Here is a 12,815-nt window from a genome sequence, read left to right as displayed (position 1 = left end):
GCACTCCTCCGATCCCTGCGTTATTTTCGGCGTGGTCGCGCATCCTCCCGGAACAACTCCAGCACTCCGTGTGGGACCGCTCTTTCATTAGTCTGGCGTACTGCCGGAGGGTGGCCCAGCTGCTGGCATCACCGCAAGCCACCAAACTGTCTTCGGTCCCTTTTCCTGTGTACATTTGCTTTTTCTGTTGTTGGTGGTGCCCCTCCCTTTAACACTAAATAAACGCATTGCTGCTGCGCCACGCTGGGCAGCAGCAGAGATCACGGGTCGTTCTCACAATCACCCTTGCTTGGGGACAAGCCGGGGTTCTCCTGGAACCAGGTAGCAGGAAAAACTCCCACCAGGCATCACCCTCCTGGCTTTTAAGGCATAAACAACAGCTACAGTTTCTGGGGTCCCCTCTGCACTGCAGGCAGCTGCAGCCCAGATGTGGGGGCACCAGAATGCAGAGGGCAGCCACTGCTGCCCGTGCCACCTCCGCTTGCCAGCCTCGGCACCTGCTGGAGAGACTTGTCCCTGCACAGCTGCCCCAGCGCCACGGCAGGAGTTTCCGTGGCTGGAAAAAAGAAAACCCCAAAACGAGCAGCAGGAGCCCAGACCCCTCTGTGATTAGTTAGGGATAGTTACAGGCATGTCCCCACCGCTGTCCCAGCAGTACTCGCAGGAAGAGGGGAGCAGCCCTGTCACCCCCCCCAGCCCACCATGCTGCTCACCAGAGTGGGGAACGGGGGTTGTTCTGCTCTTTGAGGAATGCTGTAGGCAGCTGTTGGAGCGACTGGGCCATGGGAAACCAGGCAGCAAAGACCCCCAAACCCATCCAGACACCTGCCCCCAAAAGGGGGATGGCACCAGGGAGACCCCCCCCCTGCACAGCTCTCTGTGGAGCACTGACCCCAGGGGGAGCCCCCTGGCCCTGTCCCCATTTCCCCATCCCACAGACCAAACAGGTCCTCAGGCCCCACAGAGCTCCTGCCCTCCCAGCATCCCAGCTCTGCCTGCCCCGGAACCGTGCGCCATGCCACCCCCTGCCACCCCGCAGCCAGGACGTGCCGCCCACCGCGGTTACGCCGGCCCCGGGGGGCTCAGCCCCATGGGAAGGCACCCACGCGCTCCCCAGCACCCAGACCCATCCCTGGCTCCCGCACTCGCCAGCAGCCCCACGACCCTGGGGCACGTCCTGTCCCCCTGGCCAAGTGTCACCCCCTCTGTGCCACCCACAAGCCAAGGGCACCAGGTTTCATGATTACTTTTTTTTTCCCCCCCCTCTGCCCCAGTTTGAAATAATTTAAAAGAAACCCACCAGCCCGCGGGCACAGGTTTCCAGCAGTTGGCAGGGAACCCCGCATCTCCTGGGGATGCAGGGACAGGGCGTCCCCGCGCTGGCCACCCCAGCGCCCAGCAGGACAGACCATGGCAGGGCTGGGCTGTCCCCACACTTGGGGCAGCTCCTGGAGACACTGGGGGGTCCTTGGTCCCGCTCGACCTCTCTGGGGGCCAGGAAACCCGCCTGCCCCCATTGCAGCGGGAAGCCAAGTATGGCACCGGAGCAGGGCAGGTCCTGGTGCCGCGGGGCACCTTGGTCCACGTCGTGCTGTCCTGCAGCATCCCGGGATGTTGGAGGGACATCATCCTCCTCCCAACGGGCTTCCCGGGAGCCGTGCCGGGGCTACCGGGGTGCCGGGCGGTGCCTGAGCACACGGAGGGACAGGGTGTCCGCCTGGAGCAGCAGCTCTCGGATGCGGGCCAGCCCCAGCCCCGAGACGGCCGCCCCGTTGACCTGCAGGATCTCGTCTCCCACGCCCAGGAGCCCCGCGTACAGCTTGGCCGTGCCGGCGTCCGCCATCTCCTGCACGTAGACACCTGCAGAGAGGGACAGGGGCAGGTGAGCCCCTCACCCTGCACCCCGTGGCCGGGGCTGTGCTCCCCAGGGGTGCCCAGGGGCTGCACACTGGGCCCGTGCACAGCAACAAATTCACTATAAACAGCCTTTGGGACGGGCTGCGTGTCCCAAGCCATGGGCTGATGGACACAGGGGACTGTGTGCGGCCAAAGCCACACGTGGCTATGTCCCCCCATCCACCGTCACCCCTTTGGGGCTCAGTGGCGATGGAGAAGCCCCCTCCACCCGTCCCCAAGCTCGCTTCTGGGGAGGACCGAGAGCCACCATGGAGGGGCTGTGCTGCTCCTCCACTTAGGTTCCTGTGACGCTTTGGGATGACCCCACTGTACCTGTGTCAGGCCGGCCATGCCCGGAGGTGACACAAAACCCGAAGGCGCCATGCGGGGGTCGCTGCAGCTCCAGCTGGCTGGTACCATCCGGGAAGACCTCCACCACGCGCCCCACCGCGCGCAGCCGGCTGGGCGCCCCAATGTCCTCCACACTCAGCGAGCGCCGCGGCCCTGAGCCCCCCTTCCTGCGGGGAGAGGGGAGACAGGATGAGCGGGGGACCCTGGGAAGCTGCTGGGGATCTGGTGATGGGGCCCATGGCTGCACCGAGCCACCACATATGGCTGAGCACCCCAAAAGAGCCTTCCCAGGCATGGCAGGGACATGCTGGGCCCCGTCCTACCTGTCGGCCGTGGTCTGGGGTAGGAGGTAGGCGCTGGCGCGGGGTGCCTTGCCCAGGAGGGGGTGCAGGCTCTGGACAGAGGCAGCTTTTCGGGGCTGGCAAAAGGATGACGGTGACACCTGGGGAAAAGCACCTGGCTGAGATGGGGATGACTGCGAACACTGGGCAGCACCACAGCCCTTCACCAGCCGACATGCCCAGGGAGTGGGGGGCATGGGGGTATCCCACGCTCCCTGTCCCCCCACCAGAGCTCTCCCCAAACCACCACTGAGGAGGCATAAGCCGGTGTTCCCCACTCCAGACCACGACACCCATCCAAGGAGCAGGGTTTCTTGGGGAGGGACCTCACTGCTCAGCTGGCTGGGACACACAAGCCATGACCCAGAACCAAATCACCCCAGCTCCCTTCCCCAAATCTGCTCTTCCACCCCCCACACACACTCCCTCCTTCCCCTTCCCACTCCCCCTTTGGCTCCAGGCTTTTCAAACCCAGCAGGTTTGGGATGGCACGTACCCCCACACCCTCCTGGGACTGCCAGGGCCATAAAGCAATGCTCAGGAACGCTTCACCCCAGCCCAGCACCCCTCCTTTTGCAGGCCCCCCTTGTCCCCCTGCAGACCCCTCCCTGCAGGGAGGGACGTTTCGGCTCACCAGCCGCAGGGACTGCAGGGATGGTGACTTCTTCATGCCGGGGCCGTCCGGGGGGGTGCTGCCAGGGGCTGGGAGCTGCTCCATGCTATAGCAGCGGAAGCGGCCCAGGCGCTGCTTGGTGCTCTGGCTCAGGCTGCACAGGAGCTTCTTCAGCCCCGAGGCCGAAGCGCTGCTGCCCTTGCGGCTTGCCGGCCGCCCCGGCTCCCTGGATGCAGAGGGACGATGGTCATCCCCGTGTGCCTGGCGGGGAGCGTGACTGGCAGCTGCCTCAGGGCTGGGGGTACACCCTGCACCCACCTCTGCAGCCTTGAGAGCCGCAGCACAGTGAGGTCGGGGTGCACGGTGAGATTGGGGTGCAGCCACCTCCCCGCAGCAGTAAACCAGCATGCGCAAGGGTTGGCTTCACGAGCCAAGGAGACCTGAAGGGCTCCCTACCCATTTTCCCCATGATTTGAGGGGTTTAACACCTTTCAGCCCTCCCCCGAGGCCTGCCTGAAGGGATCGCATCCTGCCAAGGGACTTGAAAAACCCAGTGCTGCCCCCGAGCTCTCCGGCCAGGCTGAGCCACGCTGCTCCTGGGTGCGGGCCCAGCGGGTTTGCGTTTGGCGAGCCCCGAGGCAGCCCCTGTTCAGCAGCCGGTCATCCCCAGAAGGGAAGATCTGGCATTAAGTGAAACCCTTCCAAGGCCACCCGCTGCCTCATTGCTGCAACACCCTGTGCAGAACCAGATGCGGGGTGAAACACAGCTCCCCCAAACCCACTTGAACACACACGCATGCAAGATTGTCACCCCCGGATTGAGGTTTCCAGTGCCAAAAGGCATGGTCCCAGCGGGAAGGCATGGTCCCAGCGGGAAGGCATGGTCCCAGCGGGAAGGCATGGTCCCAGCGGGAAGGCATGGTCCCAGCGGGAAGGCATGGCGGGGCTCAGCTTGGCGGTGTCCCGCTGTGCTGCAGAGGGATGCTGAGGGATGCAGCACCCGCTGCGCGGTGCAGAATGCCCACGGCCCCTCGCGCTCACTCACCCATGTGCCATGCTCCCAGCCGGGTGCCGCTGCTGCTGCGCTCCAGGCGTCCCGGCAGCTTCCGCAGGGGGATGAGTGGCCTCCTGGGGCACGGGGGCGACTGGGCCAGCGGCGGGCTGCGACGGTGCCCCTGTAACCACAGTGAGACCGTCATGTCCCCACCTCTTTGGGGACCCCCCAGGCACCCCCATGCGAGCACAGGTCTCTTACCTCTGCCTGTCCCCGGGGGGTCCTGCCCGTCCTGCCTGCGGGTGTTGTTGCACTTGTTGGTGGACAAGGCACGGAGGGGGCTCCCCGGGAGCCACCTGGGGCTGCAGTGACCCCGCTGCTCCCCCGGCCCCGCTGTGCCCCCAGGCTGGGGCGGCGCAGGGCTCCCACCATCAGGCTCCGGACCCCGGGCTCCTTGGCTCGACGCCCGACGGCTGCCACCGGAGAAGAGGGCTTTCCTGCAAGGCACCTGGGAGCAGGCCCTTTTAGTGGTGGGGGGAGCAGGGAGGTGGGGGCCCAGCATTGCGGTGCCAGCCCCCAGCTGCGAGGAGGGGTCCGGGGGCTCACTGGGCTGCTGCGGGGGATGAGCGGCGTTTCCCACCCCCTCGCTGCCCCCCAGATGCTGGCGGGGGTCCCCCTCCTCCCGGCTGCCAGCTCTCCCCGGCAGCGGGGGGCAAACAGCCCTGGGTTGGCTTGCGGTGCCACCCAAGCCCCCATCCCCTGCGCGGGGGCTGCCTCCAGCCACGCACGTCTCCTTCCCGGTCCTCGCCTCTGGCTGTGGGGCGGCATGGGGTACCCTGTGCCCACAAGCCCGGGGGTCCCGGTGCCCCCGTGGGTGGGGGCTGCGGGGTCCTGCCTCCTCGCTGTCCGTCCGGCAGCCGTCGGAGGTGTCGGTGCTCTCTAGGGCCGAGTCCACCTCGTCGACATAGGTGACGTCCCCGATGTACGTCTCCTTGATCTTCTCGGTGTGGATGCGCTGTCGGGAGGGAAGGATCCACAGCGGGGACCCCCGGGGGCCAAGAGCCCTGGTTTTGGGCTCTGGCCGGGCAGCACTCGGCCCCACACTGTCCCCTGGGATGCTCCCTTGTGCTGCAGGGCTGCTTTCAACCGCGTCAGTCACTGCCGGCGAATCCACACCCCGGCCGGCGGCGGCACTGAGGAAGGAGCCGCAGGCGCTGCACTTGCCCCCGGCCACAAGGTCGCCGCTCCGGGCTTTGGGCTGGCTGGCCCTGTCCCCCGGCTGCCTGCTGCTGGCTGGCTCCGGCGAGGAGAGCGCCGAGCCCAGCGCCCGCCGGTGCCGCAGCTGCACCCGCTCCAGGTACCGCACCTCGGCGTCGCGGGCTGACTCGTCCTCGAAGCGGACACGGGACGGGGAGGGCCCCCGGGGCCGCCGTGGCTGCCCACAGCTTGACTCCCCGCTCGACGAGTCGCTCAGGCTCCCGCCATCCCGCTGGGCGACGCTCGGCCTCCCGCTGGGCTCCCTGGTGTGGGGACAGACAGATGGATGGATGAGCTGCGAGGGCTGTCTGGTTCCCTTAGGTGGGAGGGGGAAAACCTAGCGCAGGAAACGTGGGATGGGCGGGAGGGAAGTCCACCTGGTGCTCCATGCATCCCTGCTCCCCTCCAGCCCTCTGCCCCGGCCGCCTGAAGCTGGAAGGGTGAGAGGCTGCGACACAGCCCCACCTCCATCACCCTTCCCCTGCACCGAGGTGCGTGGTTAATCAGTCCAGGAACACCGAATTGCACATGACCGGGCGCACACGGCGAGCCACGGCTTTGGTTCAGCCTTCCAGCACCAAGCCGCCCCTGGGGAGCACTCCCCATCAGCTGGGAAACGCAATCCTGCCAGCCAGCCGGGAGCACGCGGTTAATTCCTCCACATTACCATAAAACACAATGAAACACCCCCCAAATATTACGCTGCCAAGACATCACACGTGCGCGGGCAGGGGGATGCTCACGCAAGGGTACAAGGCTGCAATATAGCAGGTCAGACCCTGGCTCTGCACGCATGGGTGCACACTCTGCACACATGCGCACGCTTTGCACATGTATGCACGCTCTGCACGTGCACCAAATCTGGATGCACCCCCCCCGAGAGCACCGAGGCAGCGGCGGGGGGGCGGCAGGACGTGGCCCGCGGGGCTGGCACTGACCTGGGGCGCGGGGCGGCGGGGAGGAGGAGGATGTCGTGGCTGGCGCGCAGGGGGTTCGTCCGAGCCTTCATGCGGGCACGCTGCAGCAGCTGCTTGGCCTGCTCGTGCCGCGGGCTCAGCTCGAGCTCCTGCCCGGGGACAAAGGCCCTGCGGCCCCGCAGCGGGGAGGGGGATTAGGAAAAAATAACAGGGATTAGACGTGGTTTAACAGTGACGATGAGGCTGCTCTGCCCAGAGAAAGTGGGGCCCAGCCTCCGTTCATGGGCAGGTGGGTTGCTGTGCTGGGGGGCAGCCGGGCCGCAGCCCCCGTACCTCCAGTGCCAAGCAGGAGGAGGGGGGTTGCACCCCGCACCAGTGATGCTTTGGGTGGCTTTGCACCCACACAGCTCAGAGACTGGCTCAGCCGAGGCAGCGTTTTGCACCATGGGCATCCCAGAGGTGGATGGGGAAACTGAGGCAGATGCTGCCTCCGATCCCCGCCGGTGTAAATCCCGCAGCAATGAGAACACAGGTAGGTTTGGGATGACCCCCCGACCCGGCTGCCTTCCCTTCCTTGCAGGGGGTCTTCCCCCACACCCCCCAGCCCCGCTGGCTGCAGGGTGGGGGATCCATCAGCTATGGGAGGGCACAGCTCCAGTGCTGCCTTCCCCATTGGCCATGGCCCTAATCCCCCTGATTAAAATAATCAGCTCAGGCAGTCACTTTGGGGAGCCTGGCCTTAACCTCTTCACGGCAAGAAGGTGGGCACACACCGGCCCCCAGGAAACCCCCCTGTATAGCACCATGGGGGCTCCAGGCTTCCCCCTAGGTTTTGGCTGTCCCTGCTCGCAGGGAATGCAGCATCCCCGGCTCTGCCTTGCACCCAGCTGTCACCCATCAACCCCAACCACCGGAGCGGAGCAGAACCAGTAACCACAATACAGGGGGGTCTTCCCCACTCACTTGCTTCCCCCTTACAGCCCCCCGAGCCCCTGGCCCTGCTCCTCAGCCCGCACGCTGCTGCCCAGCTCACCTGCCCATCCCGCTTCCGTATTTTTAGTCCGTACCTCTAAGGTTTATCATTAGTGCAACAAGATTACACATGCCTGCTGCCTCGATCCTCTTAAGCACCTGGAGCAAATTTCTGTCCCATCCTCTTCCCCAGCTCCCTTCCTGCCCTGGGGTCCTGGCAGGGACCCCCCCCGTGCCCAAACACCACGTGGACACCCAGTTCGGCCTCACCCTCCTGCCCCGCTCACACCAAAGCATCACCAGAGCCCCTCCACGCTCCCCCCCACCAGCTGCCACGCTGGGGGGCTGCCCTGCAGCCCTCCCCCGGACCCCTGCTGAGCCTCAGCGCTGCTTTGCAGGGTGCATTTAAAATACAAGACTGGGGAGGGGGAAGGAGGGAAACGTCTGTGTCTGCCACGCTGGGACTGACCTACCTGCAGCCCTCGGTGTCCTGCAGCGAGACCCCCGAGTCCCAGTCCCCATCACTCGCTGGCACCTCTGAAATGCAGGACAGGGAAAGGCATCAGCCTGGCTGGACTGCGGCCCCTGCCCCAGCCCCCCTTGATAGCACGCCCATATCTGCAGCCCCATGGCTCAGCCCATCCTAACAAACACCCTTTTGGGGGCTAATTCCCTACAGGGTGCTGGAGAGACCCCAGAGGAGCAGGACGTGGAGTAACACCACCCAGTGTGGGATGCGCCCATGGGGATAGGGACTGTGGGGTCGTTAGGGCAGACCCTTTTGAAGGAGAAATTAATTTCCTTTTTGGTAGCAGCTTGCAAAGGGAAAATGATGCCCGCAGACCTTGAGTGACCCAGAAAGTGGGTTTCTTCTTCTTGCTTTTAGCAGTGAAAATCCATCACTAGGATGCCAGAGGGGACCAGCAGCACCCCGAGCATCCTGGTGAGGCAGCACCCCATTTTGTTTGTGGGCATATCCTACAGCTGCCGGTGAAGGGGACACAGCACCCACAGGGGGACACGGGGCAGCCCTGAGGTGTGAGCCAGCACGGAGCTGCACCCGCAGCGTGGGAGGCTGGAGGATGGCACCGAGGACCCCCCTTTGCCGCGAAGCTTTTCCTTCCCGCTCCCCCTGGCTCCCCCAAAGCAGCCACCACCTGCCCCAAATACTCACCAGCCGCGGCGAGGCCCAGCACCTCCTGCAGCAGCTGCCGGTTCCTCTCCACCCGCTCGGCCAGCGAGAGCCTCTCCCAGCCCTCCGCTGTGGAGGAGGGTGCAGAGGGACCCCCCCGGTCCCGCGGCGGGGTTTGTGCCTCTTCTTCCAGGGGGGGTGTCTCATGGGGGGAGGCAGAGCCCTGGGACCTGCTGCCCTCATCCCGGGGGAGCTCGGTACCTCCCAGAACATCTCCCCTGGGTGCTGGCACCCGCCAGAGCCCTGGGGTGCTGGTGTGGGGTGCTGGGGGGTCGCTGGCCACAGGCTCCCCACCATCCAGCAGCCCATCCGTCAGGTAGGTGCGGAGCTGAGCCCGTGGCTCCACCGCTGCCGCATCCGTCCCCGGCTTCCCTCGCCGGGGCCGGGGCTTCTTGGGTGAGGGGCGCTCGGAGGTGGCCACGGGGGTCCCCGGCCGGCCGGCCCCCCGCTTCTCCTTCAGCGCCTTCACCTTGCTCTCCAGGATGGTGTGGGGTCCGCGGGCAGCCTCGGGGTGCTCCGGCAGGGTGGGGGCTTGGCCGTGCTGCTTGGGGGGCCGCGGTGCCCGCCACATCTCAGTAGGAGAGCCCCCCTCCATGCACCCTGTGGGGAGAAGACCCGGGGGAAGGTGGGCGAGCCCCCATGCTGCTCTCACCCTCCCTCCTCCTCCCTGGCACCCATCTTGGCACCCCCTGCAAAAAGCATCACCCATGCCTGCCCAAGGCTCTGCGGCCAGCAGCAGTGGTGATGCCCATGCCCAGGGTGGGGGCGAAGGCATGCGGTGCCACTGCGGTGCACAGCCTGGCACGGAAAGGGACAGGGACGTGGCACAGCACGAGGCCAGCACCCACAGCACTGACACCGTCCCAGCATCACTCTGGAGCAGGGCAAACGGGGCAGCAGTGGCTCCCCAAAGCAGGCGGCCGGGCGCTGAGCCTGTCTGTGCTGTTTTGGGTGCCCTGGGGCACGCAGCAACATGGTCCAGGTGGAACTGACACTCTCGGAGCCAAATCAGGGCCCCAAAACTCCCCAGAAATCCCACATGGATGCAACTTGCAGAAGGTGCCACCAGACAGATACCAGCCCCCTGCTCCACCCCAGCCCCCAGGGTTACACTGGTCACCCATGCTGCACTGGCCTCATGGTCCCAGTGGCACCCGGGTGCCGCTGCCCCCCTGCACCCCGCCGGGAGCATCCCGTCCCCATTGGTACCCCTGGAGGAGCCTCCCCCGTGGCCAAGGCTGCAGGGCAGCACCCACCCCAGGCCCCATCACCCCCCCAAGTCACTGCAGCCCCTCGCTGCCCTGGGGCAGAGCGGCAGGCGGAAGGCGAGGGCTGTCCTTACCCCTGGAGCAGCATCGGGAGAGGGCTGGGAAGAGGGAGAAGAAGGCGGAAGAAGGGAAGGAAGCAGGGGAGGGGAAAAAAAATTTTGAAAAAAAAAGACAAGCCAGCAAATCCCAGCCCATTCAGCCGAGCCAGAGCTCAGCTGCTTGGCTGGGCTGTGGGGCCACGGCTGGCCCTGCCTCCTGCCTGGGCCTCCTCCTCCTCCTCCGCGCGCCTCCGAAGCACGCACCCCACGCTGGGGTCAAATCCTGCACCGACCCCGAAGCCGAACCGCCTGCCCCCGCAATGGCTGCGGGTGGTCCCAAAGGACAACGCCACCGTGGCCATGCACAGCACAGGGGGATGGAGGGGACCCTAGGGGAAAGGGGAATCCAACACCCCATGCCGGGACGGAGGGAAGCCCGGCTGCCTTGGCCGGCTCTCAGGAATGTCCTTTGTCTGGGCTGCGGGTTTGGGAGGCGAGCGGGGAGTGAAGCCAGCCCACCTCCCTGGGCCTGCCGGGGGGAGCACCTCACCCCGGGGTGCTGGAGGGGTCTGGCCCACACCAGTGGCTGGGGCTTCAGGAGGGCAAAAAGGATGGAGAGGGTGGTCCCGCCGGGGTGGGGGTGCTTGCTCCAACAGCCTTCAGACCAGCAGCAAAGCCTGCCGGCTTCAGGCACCCTCCTCCTGCAAGCATCACATGTTCATAGACATGCTAAATTTTCCTACTTTCCCAAAGGCCAAATCCTGCCTGGACGCCACAGCAAGCCGAGGCCAACGGCTCCAGACCGAGCATCTTCAGGCAGGAGGATGGCAGGAGCCGGGGGGGGGGAGCCAAGCTTGGTATATCCATGCATCATCATCCCTAAAACCAGTGTGCAACATGCACCCTGCAGAGCCACCCACACTGAAACCCCATCCCCTGCCCTCCTCCCCCAAGACCCCACAAAACTCATCGCACAGGAGGAGGGACCCGGCTGGGCAACCGCTCACCTGGAGGCGCCGGGGCCGCCGTCCCCGGGGGGCAGGATGGGTGCTGTGGGGGCCATGGGTGTCCCGGCTCCACTCCGGCTGCCGCTTTAAGCCACGGCTTTTGATATTCGTGATTGGTTTCATAATCCCGATCAAAAGGAAATCACCAGGATTATGAAATTGTTTTAATCCTCTCGGCTCTGGCCGCGCTGGCCCCTGCCAGCATGAGCAGCAAGAAATCACTTTTATCTTCTTAAAACATCCTCCACCCCCCCAGTGGCCCCGGGGCCCCCATCACGGCCAAAACAGCCCGAGGGCTTTCTTCCCTGCGGGGACTGGCCACGCTCGCAGCGGGCATCGGGATGACTCCTGGCTCCATGGGGGACAGATCGAGCCTCTTCCCCCAGCTGCTCCCAGGCAGGAGGGGACTGCTGGCAGGTTTGGGTGGAAGAGCCCAAGGCAGAGCGAGCCTCCTCGCCCCGCACCCCAGCCCTGGGGTCCGACCTCCCCTGCGACGCCAGGACCCATCCTTACCTCCATGCCATCCCGGGGAGGCGTCCCGGCTCCTCTGCCCAGGAAAACACACCTGGGAGATGTCATCCCCATCAAGCTGGGGACAAACCGCCCGGCGAGGTGCCAAAGCAAGGGCAGCCAGGCTCCTGCCACCAGCCAGGCAGCGCAGGCAGGGAGCCGTGGGCAGGGAGCACCCGGGGTGCCAGGGATTAAGCCTCCGGGAAGCGGCTGACATGAGCAGCAACAGGCTTAGAGTGATTTCAAGGCGCTGGGCTCTCTTCTGGAGGAAGATTGATTGCAAGAGATGATGAAGAGATTTAAGAGAGCAAAATGAAAGCAGAGACCCCAGACAACCCAGGGTTGGGCCGCTCAGGCTCCGGTCACCCAGCGTGCAGGCAGGACGACACCCTGGACCAGAGACAGGCTGGAGAGAGGCAACCAAAGGCTCCCAGGACTGAGAGCCTTTTGCTGGTACAGCATGGTCTGCGCAGGTTTCCTCCAGCATCACCCGCTGCGCGTTGGGTTTGAGCCCTGGGTACCTTCCCATGAACCCCAGGCAGGCTGGGAAACCCTCCTGCCCATCTCCTTCCTGCAAGCACCTCCACCTTCTCCCGGGACACAGATGTCCCCCAGCTCCGGCCACCAGCGACAGCCCACAGCTCCTAAGGGTGCAAGAGCAGCGCCTTTTTACAGACCGGTACAAGCAAACACTTTGTGGGTGGATGCAGCACCAGGGGTGGGACGTGGGAAGAAAGACACAAAGACCGGGGACAAAAGAGCCATCAGATCATTGGAAAACAAAGAGCTTGTAATAATGAAAAAAGGACAGATTTCGTAACCAATCACTTTTTCCTTTGAAAAACACAATCACAGTAACTTTGCTTTATACAACCACCTAGAAACTATGAAACAGTATCACATTGTGCATTTTTTTTTTTTTTTAAACCTACTTATCAAGAAGGGTATTCCACACTTCAAAAATTATATCCATTTGGGGAGGAAAGAGGAGACAGCTAATAGCGCAGTCACAGATACATCATGAGTCCAAGCAAGCGGCAATTCTTTGTCCTCACCTTTTCCACTTAGCCAAAAAAGAAGAGTGGAGAAGGGGATAGCAAAAGAGAAAGGAGGAGGAAAGAAAGAAAGCACCCACAGAGGACTAATCACACTCCATAATTACTTTTGACATCTACAGGGCTTCATAGAAACATCATTTAGACCAACACAGTGGGGAGGGGGAGAGGAAGGCGGCAGCAGGACCTGGGGGAAAACTTTGGCATTTCCACCCCGAGCCCCCTCCAAACGCCGATCCTTCACCAGGAGGACCCATGGGACAGGGAGGGCATCACAAGTTCTACCAGGCTGCCCAATTTCTCCTCTGGAGCAAAGAGTTTGCAATTTGGTTTCTAGAGCTTGAGGGACTGTCAGGCCATGGGGGGGTCTCCCCAGGCAGGGTCGGCGCCTCTCGCCCACCGTG

General features: G+C 64.3%; 1 protein-coding gene across 1 annotated transcript; it reads right to left on the bottom strand.

Moving 5' to 3' along the window:
• Positions 1–1,666: 1,666 nt before the first annotated feature.
• Positions 1,667–9,128, bottom strand: KIAA1614 (KIAA1614 ortholog). Its single transcript, XM_075711524.1, has 9 exons — positions 8,516–9,128; positions 7,815–7,878; positions 6,391–6,537; positions 4,457–5,715; positions 4,247–4,376; positions 3,223–3,427; positions 2,571–2,689; positions 2,230–2,414; positions 1,667–1,860 (listed from the first exon to the last, which is right to left on the bottom strand). The coding sequence occupies exons 1-9, from the start codon at positions 9,126–9,128 to the stop codon at positions 1,667–1,669; spliced, it is 2,916 nt and encodes a 971-aa protein (XP_075567639.1).
• Positions 9,129–12,815: the final 3,687 nt, after the last annotated feature.

This window comes from Pelecanus crispus, chromosome 5 (assembly GCF_030463565.1).
Source record: "Pelecanus crispus isolate bPelCri1 chromosome 5, bPelCri1.pri, whole genome shotgun sequence".
Lineage (NCBI taxonomy): Eukaryota > Metazoa > Chordata > Aves > Pelecaniformes > Pelecanidae > Pelecanus > Pelecanus crispus.
This window is presented reverse-complemented; position numbering and strand designations above follow the sequence as displayed.